This window comes from Corapipo altera, unplaced genomic scaffold (assembly GCF_003945725.1).
Source record: "Corapipo altera isolate COAL_440 unplaced genomic scaffold, ASM394572v1 108, whole genome shotgun sequence".
NCBI classification, from domain to species: domain Eukaryota; kingdom Metazoa; phylum Chordata; class Aves; order Passeriformes; family Pipridae; genus Corapipo; species Corapipo altera.
Genome location: NW_020885028.1, coordinates 60770 through 81806, shown reverse-complemented (window position 1 = coordinate 81806; position 21037 = coordinate 60770). Strand labels below are relative to the sequence as shown.

Here is a 21037-nt window from a genome sequence, read left to right as displayed (position 1 = left end):
TATGTTTATAGATAAGGAAGCAACACCCTGTTCTTTAGAGAAAAAGCAAAGTACTTTTGCTAAAATCCTATAACTGGTGGCCACTGATTCAGTGCAAAGCCAACCACACTTAAATTGCTCTGTGCTGAGGAGCACAGAAAAATCCAGGTGCTTGGCTGTGTCTTTACATCCACATTTTCCACACAGAACACAATGAGACAACACAGTTTTAGTAAGAGACAGGTGCATTCTGCTAGAAAGAGCATCCCTTGGATGTGGCTACATGGAAATAGGAAACAAGTTTGTACTTTGGATCAGCCTGGAATGGGCTGCCCAGGGAAGAGATGGAGTCACCATCCCTGGAGGTGTTTAAGGACAGACTGGACGTGGCATCAGTGCCATGGTCTGGGTGACGAGGTGGTGTTGGGTTGTGGGTTGGACTCCATGATCTCAGAGGTCTTTTCCAACCTGGTTGATCCTGTGATTCTGTGATTGTGTGATTTTTCAGAGACCCATTGGTACAATGTTCTCACTGTGCTTTGCCTCAGGGGCTGAGCTCTGCCTTTTCACAGGAATATCTGCCCTAGTCTCCTGTGGGGGGTTCCAAACCCACCCTTGTCCCCCCTACAGCAGCTGCACCGAGGGCTCACGAGTGAAAACCCCAGAGGAAGCAGGGTTTGTAACCCCAGGAAGCTGCTTCCTGGGAACTGGGCAATGCCAGCTGTTGACCAAACCCAGCCTGAGCAGAGCAGGCAGAGCTGTCTCTCCACAGCCCCCTCCCCTTCCCCCGCTCCCAGAGCTAATTGCTTCCGCTCATTAGCATCTGACAAATAACCATGGAGGGAAAACAAGTCGCCAGCAGGATCTGAGCTCAGGCCTCTGTTGCCATCTCCCTGCTCCAAACGGCGTGTCATCGATTTTCCCTGCTCTGCCGCACCGGTGCTGCCTCTTGGGGAAGGATGAGCACCACGAGCGGCCAAACCACAGCAGAGCAGCAAGAAGAGAGGGTCTGAGAGCTGCAGGGTGGGGGCAGAGGTGGCACATGGCACCCTCTGAGCCTCTGGGCACAGACTTGTATCTGTGCCAGACTCCTCAAACATGAACTGTCAGCAAGGGCACTGGCTCGTGGGAATAAACGTTTACCAGAGCTGAGGACACCCAAGGCAGCCTGTCCAGCTCAGGTCCTGGTGGAAGGTGGCACAGAACACCAGTCACCCATTCCCCTGCCACTGGCTGCTTCCAGTACACGGAATCACAGGACCATTAAGGCGGGAAAAGCCTTTAAAATCATCCAGTTCCATTGCGAGCCTAACGCTGCCAAGGCCATCACTAAACCAAGTGCCACATCTACATGTCTTTTAAATCTTTCCAGGGATGGGGACTCCACCACTGCCCTGAGCGGCCTGTGTCAGGGCTGGACAACCCTTCCAGTGAAGTAATTTTCCCTAATATTCATATTCAGTCTTCCCTGGCACAACTTGAGGCTATTTCCTCTTGTCCCAGATAAGAGGAAATAGTGACCCCCACTTGGGCCTTCCCGTCCTGCCAGGGAGTTGTAGAGAGTGAGAAGGTGCCCCCTGAGCCTCCTTTTCTCTAAGATCAAGGCCACAAGCATTTGAGCAGAGCCACTCCCTCTGTGTTTGACCTCCAGTAACACTGTGCTGGGTGGCACAAGGTCTCTGGACACAGATTTATAAAGAGAAAGAGGGGCACTGATCTCCATGAGCTCTTCTCTGGGTCTGGTACAGTCAGGAGCCTTCACATATCACTGGGGCACCAGAGCCCTTCATGGGCCTTGCAAGTGGAATTGTTGCTGTGGAATTTAATATTTTTCCTTTCAAAAAGGACTGTGGACTGCCCCCGGGGCCAAATGGCTCCAGTGTTTCACCCCAGGTGGGAGAAGGACATCAGGAGGAATTTCTTCCTGGAAAGAGTGGTCAGGCTTTGGAAGAGGCTGCCCAGGGAGGTGCTGGAGTCACATCCCTGCAGATGTTCAAGCAACGACTGGACATGGCACTCAGTGCTCTGGGCTGGGGGACAAGGTGGTGTTTGTGTAAAAGCCACCACTTCAGGCAAGTCTGAGTCAGTGCTGCTCCCTGAGAAGTAGAAGAGTTATCTCCACATACAAGCAGAAGGCAGCCTGTTAGTGAGCACAAACACAAACGGGCTCACACTTTCATAAACTCCCACTCACACGTAGCTCACTTGCTGATAAATGGGTGAGTAGCTGAGGTTTCAATGAACTGGGAGGTCAGAAAAGCAGCTCTGGCCAGGAATGGGAGTGCTCAGGAGGAAATCTTGGGAAGAGCTGCCATGGAGTGCATAAATAAAAATTAAACATTAATCGGGAACCTGCAGCCAGGTCAGTCCAAAGTTAAGTTTGTCAGGTTTGTCTTTGAACTAAAGAAGCATTTCATGTTGAATCAAAGTTATTTTAAAGCTTTCTGTTATGTAATATTTTAAAAAAAAACAAAAACAAACAAACAAAAACCCGAAAAAACCAAACCCAAACATGTGCCTGAGCTCCAGGAATCAGCTCTTCAGTTCATCCTCCTGCACAGTGCCAGCTCCTCTTGGGATGAATGACTTGGAAAGGCAGCTGGAGGTATTTTTCAGCCCTTCTTATCTTCAGCCATAAATCCAGTTCTCAGATCAAATCAGGAACAACTGAATGGAATCCAGGGAAGGGATGGGGGACAGCCAGAAGGTTCCTGCACATGCAAGTCCAGAGGGAAGCGCCTGCTGCTTGAGATCACTCTGTCTCTGCCACCCCTCTGCTCCTCACCCCCAGCTCCCAGCCCTAAATCCTCCCCACCCCTTCTCTGTGCCACAGAGAAGGCTCAGTCCTGCTCCTCCATCCAGCCACCCCTCTGTGGGGACCATCAGGGCTCCTGGAGAGCTCAGGGAACAGTAGGCTTGGGATAACCTTGGGAACAGACCTGTGCTCAGGGCTCTCCTGCAGCGCTGTCAGAAGGGGCTGTAGCAGCACTGTGACAATGCACATTTATTCTTCGAGGGAGCACAGGTGGCACCAAGAGAAGCATCTTCCCTTCCCAAGGGGTGGTCAAAGAGGCTAGTTCACATGGACAAGGAGGCTCTCCAGGCCATAGGAGCTCGGGGCAGAGTGATGCTCCTTCCACACCCACCCAGCTGACTCACCTGCTGCAGGTCAAGCAGCTAAACTGGGCTGCCCATGGAACCACCCCTGTGCCACAGGACACTCCCAACCCTGAGGGGCAGCAGAAGAGACCTCAGAGGAGCCAAAAGACCCCACTACCCACCCCAGGCTGACCTCACCTCTCAGCAATGCCAAATTTACCAGGCACTTCCAGCTGCCCCTGCTCCCCTTCCCCAGTCAAACCCCATGTAGGGGGTGGTTAAAACCCCCCTGCCCCACACTGCTCCCAGCACCACCTCCAAAGCATCCCCTGACCTCTCTGTGCTGGTTCCCACTCTCCAGCCCCTGATCTCCCCTGGGCAGGTCCCTCCTCTCCCCCAGGGTGACCCAACCACCTTAAAGGGACAGCTCAGCCAGCCAGGGCTGTGATCTAAAGAATTATTTGTGGCATAAGGGATTATTTGTGGTATATGGGATTATTTGTGTTATATAGAATTATTTTTGGTAAATGGGGGTATTTGTTGTATAAGGGATTATTTGTGCTATATGGGATTTTTGTGGTATATGGGATTATTTGTAGTATATGGGATTTATTTGTTTTATACAGGATTACTTGTGTTATATGGGATTGTTTGTGGTATAAGGGATTTATGTGTGTTATATGGGATGTATTTGTGTTATATGGGGTTATTTGTGGTATATGGAATGTTTTGGGGTATATGGGGTTGTTTGTGTTATATGGGATTATTGCTGCCAGGACAATGGGACAGAAAATATGGTCCTAACAGGATGCTGAAGTTTGCCAGTGCTGCCTCCAGTTTCACCAGTGCTCCTGGGAACTGGCTCTGTATTCACACAAAGTGCTTCTGCTGTTCTGAGAAGTTACAAAATCAAACCAGTTCCTATTGGTTCCTGTCTGATGAGTGAAATAAGTGCCCAACTATATATGGACGTGATTGCCTGACATCTCCTGGGTGCCATGGGCACAGATCCCACTCTGTTCGACACAGGGGTTCTTTTTTTTCAGGACATCTCCATGTCATGACACCAACTTGCAAACGTGGCCATCATCACAGGGGCCCTGGGTGACAGCCCCGAGGGCTCTGTCTAGCCTGAGGGGAGCACCTAAACCCAACAGGAACACCCAGGGCCAGAGACTAGGCAGGTGCTGGAAAAATCAGGTCCTGTCACTTAAAATTAATGATGGTGGAGGGTCCCTTGCACAGCTTCTTCTGTGCATTTATTACATTCACCAAATCAGTCCATGAAATTGGTTCTAACTTTTGTCTGCTTTGGGAAAAGGAGGTTGTGTGAGGTTTGTGGAAGTCTGTTGGGGTTGTTCAGGGTTGCTCAGGTCCACCCAGATGTACTGCCAAGGACAGAGCTCAAAGGAGCGTTTGGATGTTACTCTTGAACACAGGGTGTGACTCTTAGGGATGGGCCTGTGCCCATCCAGGAGTTGGACTCGATGATCCTTGTGGGTCTCTTCCAACTAAGCATATTCTGTGGTTCTGTGACCAGAGCTGTAGTTTGGAAGAGGAGCTGAGTTATGCCCAGAAGACCCTGGGCTGGTGTATGAGCAATGGGAAGAGCTAGGGTGGTTGGACAAACCTTTTAAAAGTAAGAGGGGCTATAAATCATCCTGTTCAAGTTTGCTCTGAGACTTCAGCAGGTGACTTTCCCTCATGTCTGGGGACTTAGAAGTTTTTTCTGGTAGGAGTCATTTCCTACCAGGGTTCACCTGTGACAGCAAGGCTTGGATGAGATGGGTGGCACAGCCTGAACCAAGGCCTGGGATCACTCCATGAGGGTTCCTTCACTCACAGCTCTGTGTTTGGAGAGGAAAACCAGCCTGTTTATAACAGAACACTCTGTGTAGGCAGCTGGAAATTTTGTGAGAGCTCAGATGTCACCAATGGCTTCCACCACCTCATTTTCACCTATCTGAACAATTTGTTTGCTGTGATGTTCTGCTCCTGGACTTTCCAGGAGAGGGAATCAGCATGTTTGGGTGCAGCATCCTTGTACTCCCTGCTGTTTGTCCCAGGTGGGCAGTGGAAAGTAGCAGCACACGAAGAAGGCCATTGATCTCCCACTGCTCACTCAGCACTTCCTCTTCCTCCTGAACGTGACTCATGAGCTCACTGCAGTTAAACCCAAGAGCTGCAATCCTCAGTCTCACATCCTTCAGTCCTGGGAACAGGATGAGGTTGGGAAGACCTGGTCATCTGAGGGAACCGGGTTTGGGAACCAGGTCTGGGAACCAGTGCCTGGGCTGCTTTGATGCCTGGAGGCACCACAGGATTAGGACGTTTGCTTTGGTCCCAAGCACCGACTCCAGTCTGGGTTTGAGCCACGGGGTGTTTTCCTTTGTGTCCCAGAACGGCAGCTCTGCCAAGACCCCAGTCTGCTCCGTTGGATGGATTTGGTGGAAGGGGCTCCACCGTTGTGCTGTGCCTGACAGGGTTTCACTGGTCCCTCATCCAAGCTGTGAACACCACTGAGGCTTCCTGTTGTGGTTTCCTGCCTTGGCTGAAACGCCTCCTGTTCTCCCTTCCTGTTCTCATCAGGGCCATTTCGGGGCTTGATGGAGACAACAAACAAATAGGTACAGAATGGTCTGGTTGCCATAAATCCAGCTCCACAAGGGTCTTTGCAGAGCAGGGTTGGTTCCTTCTCAGGAATTTCCTCCTCACCCTTATCCCATTCCTACCCGTCCAGAGCACAGATCCAGCCAACCCCCTCCCAGCTCCAGTGATTCAGCACTGCCACTGTTGTGCTGAGAGGGATGAAGGAGCCTGGGGGAGCCCCAGCAGGGCTGACCACCAGCCCAGACACAGCTCCAGCCACTGCCTGAGAGCAGAGGCCACAGCAATGGGCTCAACCCATTGGGTAGTGACTTCTCCCACAGTGTTCAGAAATAAGGGTCAAATTGGGAAGAACTAAGGCAAATTGCCCAAAAACCCAGTGTCCTCTTTACTCTCCCAGTGTCTGCTTTACTCTGAACACGAGTGACGTGTTTGTGGGATGGGGACAACCACTCTGACCTTTCTTGGGGTCGTCATCTGTGCAGGGAACAAATGAGACCCTTAGGATCTGATGATGTTTCCATGAATCACAGCACATTGGCCCCTGTCAACACCCTCTGGGTGGGATTCTGGATGATTCGAGATAGAGATACAGGACTTGTGTAAATACAGAAGGGCCTCTGCAGCAACTCGGTCAACAACGTGCCCCTTTCTGCCAGTGGGATCGGCCAAATTCAGAGACCACCAGAGTCAGGTATTGTGGGGAAAAGAAAACATAGATTGTTCAAAGGACAATTAGAGGAAAGTTTCTTCTTGTTCCCATCGACTGACGGTTGATGTCTGCCCAGAAGCACTTGGGCTTATCTCTATCTCCTCGTGCTGTGTTTGGTGCAATCATGTATCTAAATGCTTCTTAGACATCTCATGTTGTAATCTTACTGCATTTAAGATTCTGGCCTCAGAGACCTCCATGACAAAACTAATTTACTCAGAGAGGTGAAAGAATTTCCTTTTATTGTGAAAAGAGGGCTGGAGAGAAAATGGTAGGAAGTCAAGGCTGAAAACTTCGGGATGGATGTGAGAAGCACTTTTTTAATAGTTAAGATAATTAACCATTTGGAGCGATTCACTGCAGGATTTGGTGCATTCTTTATTGCTTGGAATCTTTAAATCAAGCTCAGATGGGTTTTACTTATACTTTGTAGCTCTATTTAGGGCAGGGTGGAGGAATCCTGTGGGATGCTGTGGATGGGGATATGGATAGAGTGAGTATTTAGGAAGAGGTGCTGACCTTCTCAGGAAGTAAGTGCAGTGAAAGCACCTGAACTAACAGCTCTCGCCTGCAGTGCTAGAACAGGCAGAAAAAGCAAAGGCAATAAAGGATTTTAGTTTTTTCATAAAGCATTGGTTAAAGTCCTGGCTGTGAGGTTTTGATTTTTTTGTGGGTTTTTTTTGGTTTTTTGTGGGGTTTTTTTTGGTTTTTTGTTTGTTTGTTTGTTTGTTTTTGTGTTGTTGTTGTTGTTGTTTGCTTGGGTTTTTTTAACATTGTACTCTAACATTTATCCCTGATGTTCCTCTCCACAAGAGGTTTGAAATGACTCAGAGAGTCAGCTGAGGGCTGAAGAACCTCAAGACAGAGGAGTCTTTATTCCAACTAACCATTTTTGCAAAATTATGTGTCAGTGAAGAACATTCAGGGCAACGAGGCTGGTGAAGGGTCTGGAGCACAAGTTCTTGTGAGGAGCAGCTGAGGGAGCTGGGGGGGCTCAGCCTGGAGAAGAGAAGGCTCAAGGGAGATCTCATCACTCTCTACAACCCTCTGACAAGAGGGGGAACCGGGGGGGTTGGTCTCCTCTCCCGGGCAGCCAGCCATAGGACAAGAGGGCACAGCCTTTAGCTGTACCAGGGGAGGTTTAGGTTGGACATCAGGAAGAAATTCTTCTCAGAGAGAGGGATCAGCCACTGGAAGGGGCTACCCAGGGAGGAGGTGGAGTCACCATCCCTGGAGGTGTTTAAGGACAGACTGGACGTGGCATCAGTGCCATGGTCTGGGTGACAAGGTGGTGTTGGGTTGTGGGTTGGACTCCATGATCTCAGAGGTCTTTTCCAACCTGGTTGATCCTGTGATTCCGTGATTCCATGAATTTTCTCTTCCAGACTGAGCACCAGCAGTGCGTGAACCACCCGGAGGAGTCCCAGGAAGGTCTCGGAGATGCCGGATGCCGCTGCTCACCTGCCCTTCTACTACGGCAGCATCGCCAGGTCGGAGGCTGAGGAGCACCTGAAGCTGGCGGGGATGTCGGACGGGCTGTTCCTGCTGCGGCAGTGCCTGCGCAGCCTGGGTGGGTACGTGCTGTCCGTGGTGTTCGACCTGCAGTTCTACCACTACCCCATCGAGCGCCAGCTGAACGGCACCTACGCCATCCTGGGGGGCAAGGCCCACTGTGGGCCCGAGGAGCTCTGCGAGTTCTACTCCAAGGACGCCGACGGCCTGTGCTGCCCCCTCCGCAAACCCTGCAACCGGCCCAGCGGGGTGGAGCCCCAGCCCGGGGTGTTCGACAGCATGAGGGACAACATGGTGCGGGAGTATGTCCGGCAGACATGGAAACTGGAGGTACTGGCCTTTTCCAAGAGTGGGAATGTGCAAGGGGTGCTCACACCCTGCTGCTTGCGCCCTGACCCCTCTGTCGCTGCTACCCTGTTGGAAGATTTATGGCGAGGAGATTAGAGTTCTTTGCTTTCCTGCCCAGAAGAAGCATCTTTCCCAGAGAAAATGTTAGGTGTTTTCTCCTCCTGCATTCCAGAGAAATTTTCTCTGGTATGAGGAAAGAGATAAGAACTCACAGACTAAGGGCCTCTGGGGTGGGGAGGGCCAGGGGGCCAGTGATGATAAAGAAGAGCAGGAGTGGGGCTTTTGTCAGGCCCAGTGTTCAGAGCACCATTAAGATAAGTTCCTTGGAAGTCCAGTGTTCTTGACTCTGGAAATAAATTTTCCTACAATCCTTCCACTGCCTGGCATTTCGAGGGTACCTGTGTGTTATCTTACTTCACAGCCACTGTCATCCCCCTCTTGCTCTTGCATCATCCCTTTGTTCTTGCCCCCTCTAGAACAAGATCCTTCTTGGAGGCTGATGGCACTAAGAACAGTCTTAATTCCTCTCTTTCACAGTTCCTTCCTCAGAAACAAGTCTAAACATCTTCCCAAGCCTTCTTGAGCTCTGACAGAGCCTGCCAGAGCTCAAGGAGCATTTGGATGATCCTCTGGGGCACAGGGTGTGACTCTTGGGATGGTCCTGTGCAGGGCTAAGAGTTGGACTCGATGGTCCTTGTGGGTCCCTTCCAACTCTGTGATTTTGTGACTCCCCTTTGGAACACCTGGAGTTCCCCTTGCCAGCTTTTCCCCACGTGTCCTTCTCTCCTCTGCAGCCCATGGGATGCTCCCTGCCTTAGATCAGTGCTCTTCACATGAGATGCCTCCAAATGTTGTGCTGAAGATGGAATGAAACCAGACTTAGACTTTTGCTCAGGTCTTCCTCTTTCTTTGCAGTGGAGTCTTTGCCTATTTGAAGGTTTTTCCTTTGTAGAGGGGTTTTTTTGCCAATGGAGCTTTTACCTATGAGCCTGAGGTAGTTGGTACAGGATCAGATCTCTCATTTAAATTTAGATACTACAACAGTAGTATCTAAATAACTGCAGACAGGTTCCTGTATTTTATTACAGACTAGAATATATATAATATATGAATAAAGCAAAACTCTCTAAATGGTCACACTGGCAGCCCTGTAATTAATTTCCTTCTACCTCCTATCACCTTGACAGTGGCTACTCAGGCTCCTCAAGTGTGATTTTGTTGTTTCGTTGGAAGGGGTTGCCTGGGAAGGTGGTGAAATCACCATTCCTGGAGGTGTCCAAGGAATGACTGGATGTGGCACTCAGTGCTCTGAGCCAGTTCACAAGGTTGGGATTGGTCACAGGTTGGAATTGTTGATCTTGGGGGTCTTTTCCAACCTAATTGATCCTGTGATTCCATATTTTAATTCAAGTCTTGGCAGACATATGGTTCAGGAATTGTCCTTATGGAGCCTTTCTACAAAAGCTCTCTAAATTTGGCCTATTTTAGAGCAAAGGTATTTGACAGAATGAGGTATTCTATAGGTTTTCTATAGCAGAATGAGGTATTCTAGATCAGAATGAGTTATTTTGTGCCAGAATTCTATACCAGAAGCAAGTGTTCTATGGGGTTTCTCCACGAAGCAGATCTGTGGCCACTGACAGATAACACAAAGGACATCGCCATCTCCTGGCAACGAAAAATAACAGTTTAGAGCAGGTGTGAGCCCGGGGAGATGGATTGAGGGTCCCCCACTTGATTTCCAGACTGCATTGCTCTTGCCAAGTTCTGGTGTCTGGAGCTGGTGAGCAGCCAGGAATGCAGGAGCACCAGAGACGTTCTGCTTTAAAGAAAATAATGGAATTCTGGACTCTCCTGAGTTCGAAGGGACCCACAAGGCCATGCCCACTGCCCTGGGGAGCCTGGGCAGTGCCCCAGCACCCTCTGGGGGAAGAAGCTTTCCCTGAGATCCATCCCAACCCCCTGGCACAGCTCCAGCCCTTCCCTGGCTCCTGTCCCTGGTCCCAGAGCAGAGCTCAGTCCCTGCCCCTCCGCCTCCCCTGGGCAGGAGCTGCAGCCCCCGAGGAGTCTCCCCTCAGTCTCCTCTGCTCCAGCTGAACCAGCCGAGTGCCCTCAGCTGCCCCTCAGACCGTTCCCCATCCCCGTGTGCTTCTTTTGGACACTCTCCAACATCCTTCTGACATTGATGTTTCTGACACTGTGGCCCCCAAACAGCCCCCAGGACTCGAGGTGAGGCCACCCCAGGTCAGAGCAGGGTGGGACAATCCCCTCCCTGGCCCGGCCAGTGATGCTGGGCCTGATGCCCCCCAGGACAGGGTGGTCCTTTGGGCTGCCAGGACACTCTGCTGACTCAGACCCAACTTTCCACCCACCAGGACCCCCTCCCAAGGAACGCAAAGAATGGTTGAAAGACACCCCACAACCCTTGTGGCATCAAGTTCCGCCACATTGATGATTTTCTCTTCCCTCACCAGTGAGTCAATGGACTTCAGCTGGATTCAAGGGATGAGGTCAATTGAGAGAAGAAAGGAATTCTGCTCTGCAGCAGAACAGAATTCTGCTATGACCCACTGTTGGGTTGCAGTCCCTTTAATTAGGAAACCCTCCAAGTTTCCTGTGTCATCTGCCCCAACTGGTGCAAAATCAGCTGTGCTGAAGCCTTGCAAAGGTGCAGCAGAATGGCAGGATGTCTCCTTTCCCACTCTTTTCCAGGGGGATGCACTGGAACAGGCCATCATAAGCCAGGCTCCACAGGTGGAGAAGCTGGTTGCCACCACAGCCCATGAGAGGATGGCCTGGTACCACGGCAGCATCACCCGGGACGAGGCTGAGCGGAGGCTCTACTCGGGGGCACAACCTGACGGGAAATTCCTGTGAGTATCCAAACCCTGGCAGATGCTGTGATCCCTGTGCTTTTCACCCTTTCCCCACCTCCACCATCCTGTAATTATTGCTTTCACATGACAGTTCTGAGAGGAGGTTTAGCTGATTGTGGTCAGGCTAGTTACAGATATTTCAAAGACAGGGGTTAAGACCCCAAATCTGTTATTGCCCAGACAGCGTCTGGACTCCATGAAGAGCCAATCTTGAGCTTTATTTATTTCTCATGTTGAAATATCTCTATGAAATGTGCTTTCCACTGCACTGGATGATATGAAATACAGGGTTCAGTTGATGAAGGCATTTAACACTGACAGTTTGGCAATGTATGGCCCATAAAACACAGGAGAAAGCATTTGCTTTTCATCTCTGCCAAGGTGAGACAGCTCTTAATTGAATTATCTCCTGAATGAGTCAGGGAAAGGAAGAATTAGCTGGAGAACAGTTCATTAGGAACTTTAGTGATAGGACAAGGGGGAATGGGTTTAATCTGAAAGAGAGGAAATTTAGATTGGATATTGGGAAGGAACCCTTCCCTGTGAGGGTGGTGAGGCCCTGGCACAGGTTGTCCAGAGAAGCTGTGGCTGCCCCATCCCTGGAAGTGTCCAAGGCCAGGTTGGAGCAACCTGGGCTAGTGGAAGGTGTTCCTGCCCATGGCAGAGGGGCAGAACTGGATGAGCTGTAAGATCCCACCATTCTTGGATTCCATGAGAGAGGCAAAAACCAGAAGTTGAAGGATCCCCCTCGGCATCTTCAGAGGGGTGTTGGGAAGGTGGCAATTCCAACAGTGGATTCAGGGACACCTTTCCACATGCCCACCCACCCCAGGCAACCATGACAACTTGCAGGGCAAATTCTAGAGCTACTTTTAATAGTTCTCCTTCCTTCCAGGCTGAGAGAAAGGAAGGAAAACGGCACCTACGCCCTGTCCCTCGTCTATGGCAAGACTGTGTATCACTACAGGGTGGACCAGGACAAGTCTGGCAAATACTCCATCCCTGAGGGCACCAAGTTCGACACACTCTGGCAGGTAAAGTGCTGGGGGTGCTGAAAACTGATGTCTAAGAAAGTACAGGCATTTTTCACTTGTTATTCTGAGAGACCCACGAGGATCATCAACTCTGAAGTGAATGGCCCATACATGGATCAAAACCACAGCCTTGGTGTGATCAGCACCAGGCTCTGACCAACTGTAGCTGCCTTGAGGGACAGGAAAGGCCATATGGACCTTTAAAGGCTTTAAGAGCATCCATGGGTAGTGGTATGGGTTGTTTTCCCTTCCCGAAAACCCTGAAATTGCTCATCCCATGTTGTCCCTCCCGTGTGTTCCCCAGACTGCTCCAAGATTGGCAAAACCGTTGACTACAGGTTACCACGCCATGTTTCAAGGGACTGGTTTTGGTGCAGAGAGTAGGGGAGTGCAGAAATCTGGAGCCAGCTGCTGAAATCTTTATGTGGCTGAAGATCCCAGTGGCAGGAGACACATCCTGTCACCCCTGAGAGTGGGAAGGGGACATGGCTGCGATGACCCAGCAATCCTTATGAATTTTTTTTTATGGGTTTTTAGGGAATGGGACACATGGTCCAGCAACTCTTGGCACTGCTGGGGACTCCATGTCCCCCCCAGAGCCCAGCTGTGCCCCCTGGCACCCACCTCAGACCTGCTCCAGGGAGCAGATCCCAGAGCTTCCCCCTGGGTAGGGCTACCTGGGGGGACAGTAACTCTGTTTTGCTGAATTTTCCAAATTCCCAGGACTGTTTTCACTCTGAGTTTGATTGAAAACAAAGGCCTGGGGGCATTTTTATGGCAACAGAACCATGTCAGGCTCCCAGTTGCAGCTGAAATCTGAGCCAGACAGGAGAAGAGAAAGCCTTGTGTCCCTGTGGTCCAGTGGCCAGGGCTGGGCTGCTTGTCTCCAGCCAGAGTCAAATCCCCACTGTGCTTGGACCAGTGGTGCTGCAGGGAAAAGCTGCCTGGGATCCTCAGAGCTAACCCTGGAGTTCCTCTAGGAAAGCAAAATGTTTCTTTCAGGCTTTATCAAACACAAAAGGACTTAAAAAACCTTTCTGGCTGGGACAATAATATTACACTGAAAATCTCATACTGGAGATTTCCTTTTGTCTTTTTTTGGTCCTTATCTAACTTGAAAAGTTCTTCCCAGCTCTGGTAGATATTTAAATATACAAGCACTTACTGTAGGACATCCCTGAGTGAGCAGATCTCCTTTTAGACAGAGGAGAGAAACATTCTAGTCCTTGCCTGCATAAATCTGAGAGGAACCATTGCCATAAGCCACAAAAGTTGTCTTCAACAAAAAAAGAGGTGATTTTTTCCTCACAATAATCTCTTTTTCCTCCGATTCCTTTTGCAGCTGGTGGAGTACCTAAAACTCAAACCAGATGGGCTGATTTTCTACCTGAAGGAAACCTGTCCCAACCCCAACCTGCCAGGTGAGCTGACGTCTCCCAGTGCCACCCCTGGCCTGGGTTTGCTACCAAGTGGTGCCAGTTTGAGTGGTGCCAACCCACATTTCTCTTGCTGTGTCCAACCTTGCTGAGCCCTTGCTGGGCAGGGAGCAGTGAGGTCTCTGCTCCTCTGGCAAACTGGGCAAGTCTCATGTCATGTTGTCTGCTCAAAGTGGCCACTCTCCTGGCCTGGCCTAAGGACACCCAAAGGCAGGAGCAGATGGGGAGAACCAGTGCCTCAAATGGATCAGGGACTCCTGGTGAGCCAAAAGGCTTCTGAAAATCACCTGCTTTTCAGGCAGCAGGAAACATGTCCTGCAAGGCTGGGTCCTGGTGGGTCCCTGGAGCTGAATGATCCAAACCATGGGTCATTTTGTGCTGGTCCAAGTGTCACAAATGTCCCTTCAGAGCCTGCCCATGGGACCCTCACTCTCCTCAGCCAGTCTCTGCTCTGGGATTGATGGAGACTGATTATTCCCACTGATTTGGGAATAACACCCATATCCAGGCACATTTCCACACCTTTTTTTTTTTTGTCTAAAGCTGCAAAAACTGTCCTTTGGGGGGTGGAGGGGATGTGATCAGACACAACCCTTCAAGGGCTGCTCTGATCCTGCTAAGGATTAGGCAAATTCCTAATTTCTCTCTCCTGATTTGCAGCATCTGCAGCACCAGCTCCACCAACCCACCCCTCTGTGAGTGTAAGTTTTTGGGGGGGTCTCTTTTATTGGTTCCTCAGTGGTTTAATGCTGTTGCATTTCAAGCTTTGCTGATCAAACTCTGCTCTCGAAACTCTGCTTTTCCCTAAAACTTAGTAACTCCAATGGACTATACTAGGGCCATCCGTGACATTGTCCCTTTTCCAGCTTGGATGGGGATGAGGAATTGCTGGGCACAGCTACTGTTGGAGCTGAAAATGGTTTCCATTCATACTGAGCTCCTTGCAACACCCTTGGGGGGGGCCTCTGCCCCTGCCCTCTTTGCCAGGCAGGAGCGAGGAGGACGTGGTTGGATTCTGGGAACACTCAGCCCACTGGCCCTTGGCCAGGTCTTTGTGCTCCCTTGGCCTCGGGGCATGTCTGGGCTCAGTCACAGCTCCCAGAGCTGAACTGTGTTGAAACCAGGGAGTTTGGGGGCTGGGAGCCCTTTCCAGAGCCCAGTGGAGCTGAGTGAGGCCTGAGCACTCCCCCATTGTCTCAGGAGCTTTCACAATCCGTGGTGGGCTCCCACGTCACAGGATCACAGAATATGCTGAGTGGGATGTGACCCCCAGGGATCATCAGTCCAACTCCTGGCCCTGCCCAGGACACCCCAACAATCCCACCCTGTCCCTCACAGCGTTGTCCAAACGCTCCTGGAGCTCTGGCAGCCTTGGGGCCGTGCCCACTGCCCTGGGGAGCCTGGGCAGTGCCCCAGCACCCTCTGGGGGAAGACCTTTCCCTGAGATCCATCCCAACCCCCCTGGCACAGCTCCAGCCATTCCCTGGGTGCTGTCCCTGGTCCCCCCAGAGCAGAGCTCAGTCCCTGCCCCTCCTCTGCCCCTGCCCAGGAAGCTGGAACTGCAGTGAGGTCTCCCCTCAGTCTCCTCTTGTCCAGCTGAACACACCAAGTGCCCTTGGTCTGCCCTTCAAGGCCCTTCCCCATCTTCACTGCCCTCCTTTGGACACTCTCTGATGGCTTCAGATCTTATACTGTGCTGCCCAAAACTGCCACATCCTGGTGACTCCAAGCAGTGCTTGTGCTGGATGAATGTCCCACATCTTTGCCACTCTCTGCTGTACTGGAGGAGGGTGCTGTGTTCAGGGGACCTGGCTCTGGATCCCCCAAGGCCTGATCCCTGATTTGGGATCTGCCAGCCGGGACTGGAAGAGGAATGTTGGCTTGACACCCCTCCCATCTCTTGTGCCACCTCAGGGCCTTTTAAGGGCATCACCATCTGGGCTCTGTTGGGGTGCAGAGGCTCCCTGTCCCTTCCCTTTCCACTTCTAACTGAGGCAGTTTCCCTGTGCTCCTTCATCTACTTTATCCCCATTTCTTTTCCAGAGAAACCTGGGGCCCCTCAATGCAGACGGATACACACCGGAGCCTGTAGGTGAGCACCTCTGAGAGCCTGTCCTGGCAGGAGACAGAAACTGGGGATGGCACAGGAGCCACAGGAGCTGCCTGTAGACCCCTTTCTTACAAAGGCACCCAAGAGCATCCCAGTCATTTCAGGGTTTTGAGCTCCCAGTAAATCCAGCCTTATCCCATTCCCTGTTTTACCCAGTACATCGAGCCCTGTCCTACCCCCATCTTCCATCCTGCCTCCTAAATAATCCATGGATTCAGCTGTATTTCAGTGGGGTGACGTCCTGCCCATGCGAAGCCCTGCAGAGATATGTGGAATGGGAATGCTCAGCCACCTCTCCCCATCCTGGCTCCTTCAGCAGCTGGAACCTGGACAGGCTATGGGTTGTGTAAGGAAGGGAGATGTCCATGAGAGAGGATAAATGCTGGAGCTTGAAGGAGAATTGGCCTCCCAGTCAGTGAGGGAGAGAGGGATGGGGAAGGGCAGGTGGTTCTAAACAACTGTGTCCCCCGAGAAGGTGCTGGGAAGTCCTGTCTGCTGCCCATGGACACCAGTGTCTACGAGAGCCCCTACAGTGACCCTGAGGAACTGAAGGACAAGAAACTGTTCCTCAAGAGGGACCACCTGATGATTGATGAAGTGGAGCTGGGGGCAGGAAACTTTGGCTGTGTCAAGAAAGGAGTCTACAAAATGAGGAAGTGAGTGTTACCCAGAGGGGTGAGGAGGGAGCTGGAGGAGAGAGATCCGAGCTGGGCTCAGGGGTGTCCCCAGTTATCCTGTTTCTAGCTGGATGGACCCTAAAATGATAATGGGGTGGAGGTATAAGAGATAGTCTGGAAGGTCAGTGGTGGTGGATCTGGTGGAGTTAGCACCACTGGAAGTGGTCAAAAACCAAGTGGATGTGGCACTTTGTGCTGTGGTTTACTGGGTGATGGTGGGATTCATTGATGATCTTAGAGGTCTTTCCCAACCCTAATGATTCAATGATATTATGGCACAATACTATGATTCTATGACTTTTCATGGGTTTTCAGTGACAGCCTCACTCCCCTGAGGGTGAACCTGCCCCACACACTTCTGAGCACACCACTGCCACTTCTGAAAAATCCCAGAAAGGTTTGGGTGGGGAGGGACCTTAAAGATCATCTCATTCCAATACCCTGAAGGTACTTCATGGGCTCAGAGGAGCAGGTCCATGTTCCTGAGATCAGGTCCATGTGAGGGCAAAGGAGTGAGACTGAGGAGATGTGCCATCTTTGGCTCTCTTGCTCTTGTCTATGTGCCCACACAGATGGTCCTCACCTACTTTGTGCCTCGGTTTCCTCCTTGAAGAGTGGCAGCAATGACACAGATCTTGGTGTGTGAGGTGATGTGCCTTCAGATCTACAGATGGCAACTCCTGGCCTACCCTTAGAAGGGTGAGGTGATCCTTTCCTCTTTGGCCTAGGATACCAGGATGGTGCAGGGCTCTGCCAAAACAGTCTGTTGACAGGTCCAACAGCATCACTCGAGAAATGTTTTGCATTCCTGGCTGCGATACCTGAATCCAGCTGCTGCTCAGCTCATCCCACACGTGTTCCTCTTGCAGGAAGCAGATTGATGTGGCCATAAAGGTGCTGAAGAGCAACAACGAGAAAACAGTGAAGGATGAGATGATGAAGGAAGCTCAGATCATGCACCAGCTGGACAACCCCTACATTGTCCGCATGATCGGGGTCTGCGAGGCAGAGTCCCTGATGCTGGTGATGGAGATGGCTTCCGGAGGACCCCTCAACAGGTTCTTGGCCTCCAAGAAGTGAGTTTTGAATTAAATGTCTCTGGCTGATTTTCTGCTGCTGGGTGAGCTAAGCTTTGGAGGTGCAGAGAAGCTGCAATGTCTCTTCATGTGGGATAAGAGGGACTGAGCAGAGCTGTCCCTGTTCATTCTCCCTTGAAGCTGGAAAATTCAGAGGGGACTATGGCAGATCCTTTATTAGTGAATTGTCCCTTCATCTTCCCCAGAGATGAGATTGCAATCAGCAATATCGTGGAGCTGATGCACCAAGTGTCCATGGGGATGAAGTACTTGGAGGAGAAGAACTTTGTCCACAGGGACCTGGCAGCCAGAAATGTCCTGCTGGTGAACCAGCACTATGCCAAGATCAGTGACTTTGGGCTCTCCAAGGCTCTTGGTGCTGATGACAGTTACTACAAGGTGAGTGTGAGGAGCAGAAGCCCTCCTGGCTGGGGGCTGAGACCCCCAGAGACAGAGGCTTTGGGCTCCTCAGGAGCTGCACAACAATGTCACACTCTGGCTGGTCTCACTACTGGGACACTAAAAGGGGGTTTGCAAAACTCTGGGTCCCAAAGAAGGCATTCAAATGGCTGTAGAGGCATCGAGGGGGACGTGGTGCAGCGGGAAGAGAGGAGCCAGAGCAAAGAGCAGGGAAGAGAAGGGGACGAAAAGTGAGCCAGGGCTGCTCTTCTCAGCAGTGAGAACCAGAGACCCCACCTGGAATCCTGGATCCAGCTCTGGGGCCCCCAACACAAGAAAGAAATACCTGTTGGAATGAGTCCAGACAAGGCCACCAAGTTATCCCAGGGCTGGAGCCAGGCTGGGAGAGCTGAGGGTGTTCAGATGGAGAGGAGAAGGATACAAAGAGACCTTAGAGCTCCTTCCACTGCCTAAAGGGGCTCCAGGAGAGCTGGAGAGGGACTCTGGACAAGGGCCTGGAGGGACAGAACAAGGGGAATAGCTTCCCAGTGCCAGAGGGCAGGGTGAGATGGGATATTGGGAAGGAATTCTTGGCTGTGAGGGTGATGAAGGGCTGGGATGGAATTTCCAGAGCAACTGTGGCTGCCCCATCCCTGCAAGTGTCCAAGGTCGGGTTGGACAGGATTTGGAGCACCCTGGGCTGGTGGAAGGTGTCCCTGCCTGTGGCAGGGGGTGGCACTGGATGGGCTTTAAGGTCCTTCCAACCCAAAGCATTCCATGATTCTGTGATTAAACAGCCCTGGGGTTGGGGTGCAGGAGCAGGGTGGCAGGAAGGTCAGCATCCTGCACTCTGTGTCCTGCACAACAAGCTCCAGCCTCCAGGACTGGGGTTTGGAGCTCAGGATTTAGGGGATTTTTTCAGCACCGTGGGATTGCCCTGGACACAAACATTTAGCAAAGGAGGATTCAGGCCCAGCTCCCAGCTCTGTGTCTCAGGGTGGGAATGCTCCCTTTTGCTTTGCTCCAGGCCAGGACAGCAGGGAAGTGGCCCCTCAAGTGGTATGCCCCTGAGTGCATCAACTACCACAAGTTCTCCAGCAAGAGCGACGTGTGGAGCTATGGTGTGACCATGTGGGAGGCCTTCAGCTACGGGCAGAAACCCTACAAGGTGAGACAGAAACCCTACAAGGTGAGGATAGAACCCTACAAGGTGAGATAGAAACCCTACAAGGTGAGAAATAAAACCTTCGAGTCAGAAACCCTACAAGGTGAGACGGAAACTCTTCAAGGTAAGGCAGAAACCCTACAAGGTGGAGCAGAAACTCCACAAGATGAGGCAGAAACTCCACAAAACGAGGCAGAAACCCTTCAAGGTGAGGATGGAACCCTCCAAAGTGAGGCAGGGCTGGGTCCATCACAGGTGGATGACACAGTCAGAAATGACACGAACAGAAACTACAATTCCTGTTTCCTTGAGTTGGTGTTCCCACTGTTGGACAGAGGGGAAAGGACTCAGGTCCACTTACACTTCATGGAAGGCACGATGAGGTTGGATCCTGCAGCTCTGTGTTCACTGAAGGGAGAAGAAACAGAAAACAAACTAAACATTTGGGTTTGAGTCAAAGGAGATCTTTGGTCCTTCTGCTCATTTGCAGAGCTGAAAAGTCACTTTTCAACCACTGCCAAGCCTGGGGTGGGGTCTGCAGGGTGGGTGGGTTGAGATCAGCAGGATAAAGTCTGGAGTCTGGGCAGGATGGGGTCTGGAGGGTGAGTGGGATGGAGTGTGCAGGATGGGGGGATGGGGTCTCTAGCCTGGGTGGGATGGGTCTGCAGCATGAGGTCTGGAGTCTGGGCAGGATGGGGTCTGCAGGATGGGTGAGATGGGGTTGGCAGGATGGATGTGATGAGGTCTGTGGGGTGGACAACATGAGGTCTGCAAGATGGGCCACATCCTGAGACACTGTTTGTGGGTGCTGGGGTTGGAAATGGTGATGCAGTTGTGGCCCATGGGTCCAAAGCTTTACCCCAAGCCCAGCTCTGACCTGTCTCCTCTAACCCTGTGGCAGCTCCAAGAACATTAATGCATTTCCTACTCAATCCTGTCCTAGAAAATGAAGGGCCCGGAGGTGATCAGCTTCATCGAGCAGGGCAAGCGCCTGGACTGTCCCAGCGACTGCCCCACAGAGATGTTTGCCCTCATGCAGCAGTGCTGGACCTACAGGTGAGGCTCTCACCAGCTCAGCTCTTTGCTGGGTGGCAGGTCCATCAGAACCATAGAATCCCAAAATGGTTTGGTTTGAAGGGACCTTAAAGATCATCTCGTTCCAAGCCCTGACATGAGCAGGGACACATTTTGCCAGGTCAGGCCGGAGCACATTGAATGGTGACAACACAAAGCAATTGGTCTCTCCTGCCTTGGTGTCACTCCCCACTCCGTGATGAACATTTTATTACCATCCTCCTCCATTTGCCTGTGCCAATCCTGGGAGTTGTCCAAGCTCTGTGTCTTTGACCCTCTCCATCCCAGAACAGTCTGAGCTGGCCTCTTAAGCCTGGTACAACTGGGCTGCTGCTCCTCCCCAGGTTCTCTGTGTTTGGTATCTTCTCATTACATCAGTCTGCTCTTGTCCCCTCTGTTGACCCTTCTTGTTCCTCTCTGCCCTCTCAGGTGGGAAGAACGTCCAGGATTTGTAGAAGTGGAAAACACAATCCGCTCCTACTACTACAGTATTGCTGCCAAGACAGAAAATGGGCCACAGACAGAGGACAAGTCCAAAGCAGCTCTTCCCTGAGGTTCCTTCTCTGCTCCTCAACACACCCCCAACTGCATGGGACCTGGAAAGGCTCCTTGTGAAGTTTTGCTTTAATCTCTCAAATGCTGGTTTTGTTTCTCAAGCAGTTCCAGACCGAAGCACCTGGGAGATGATGCTGTCCCAGCACAGGGGACACTCAGCTGGGATCATTTGCCTCCTGTCAGCAGCAGGCCATGATCACCTCCAGCCTGACCTGGCACAGGATAGTATAGACAGTATTAGAGCTTCTTCCTGCCCAATTCCAAAGCTATCCCAGGACCTTCCCTCTATGGAGACCTTCAAAACCCACCTGGACACATCCCTGTGTCACCTGCTCCGGGTGACCCTGCCTTGGTAGGGGAGTTGGGCTGGATGAGCTC

The 21037-nt window shown here is 51.5% G+C and overlaps 1 protein-coding gene across 2 annotated transcripts in view; it reads left to right on the top strand.

Annotated features, from left to right (window-relative positions):
• The window catches only part of LOC113959241 (tyrosine-protein kinase ZAP-70), a 31293-nt gene extending 10615 nt beyond the window's left edge, over positions 1-20678 (top strand). Inside the window, exons 2-13 of one of the 2 annotated variants that reach the window (XM_027668121.1) lie at positions 7783-8239; positions 10970-11130; positions 12029-12167; positions 13510-13588; positions 14264-14304; positions 15647-15695; positions 16189-16369; positions 17260-17466; positions 17673-17865; positions 18893-19033; positions 19974-20086; positions 20534-20678. In XM_027668121.1, coding sequence (XP_027523922.1) covers positions 7838-8239; positions 10970-11130; positions 12029-12167; positions 13510-13588; positions 14264-14304; positions 15647-15695; positions 16189-16369; positions 17260-17466; positions 17673-17865; positions 18893-19033; positions 19974-20086; positions 20534-20657 — 1830 coding nt within the window. In that variant the 5' untranslated portion in view covers positions 7783-7837 and the 3' untranslated portion in view covers positions 20658-20678. Of the gene's footprint in view, positions 1-7782; positions 8240-9934; positions 10041-10969; positions 11131-12028; positions 12168-13509; positions 13589-14263; positions 14305-15646; positions 15696-16188; positions 16370-17259; positions 17467-17672; positions 17866-18892; positions 19034-19973; positions 20087-20533 lie in introns of those variants that run through there. The other variant, XM_027668122.1, reaches the window with a different exon arrangement.
• The last annotated feature ends 359 nt before the right edge of the window (positions 20679-21037 follow it).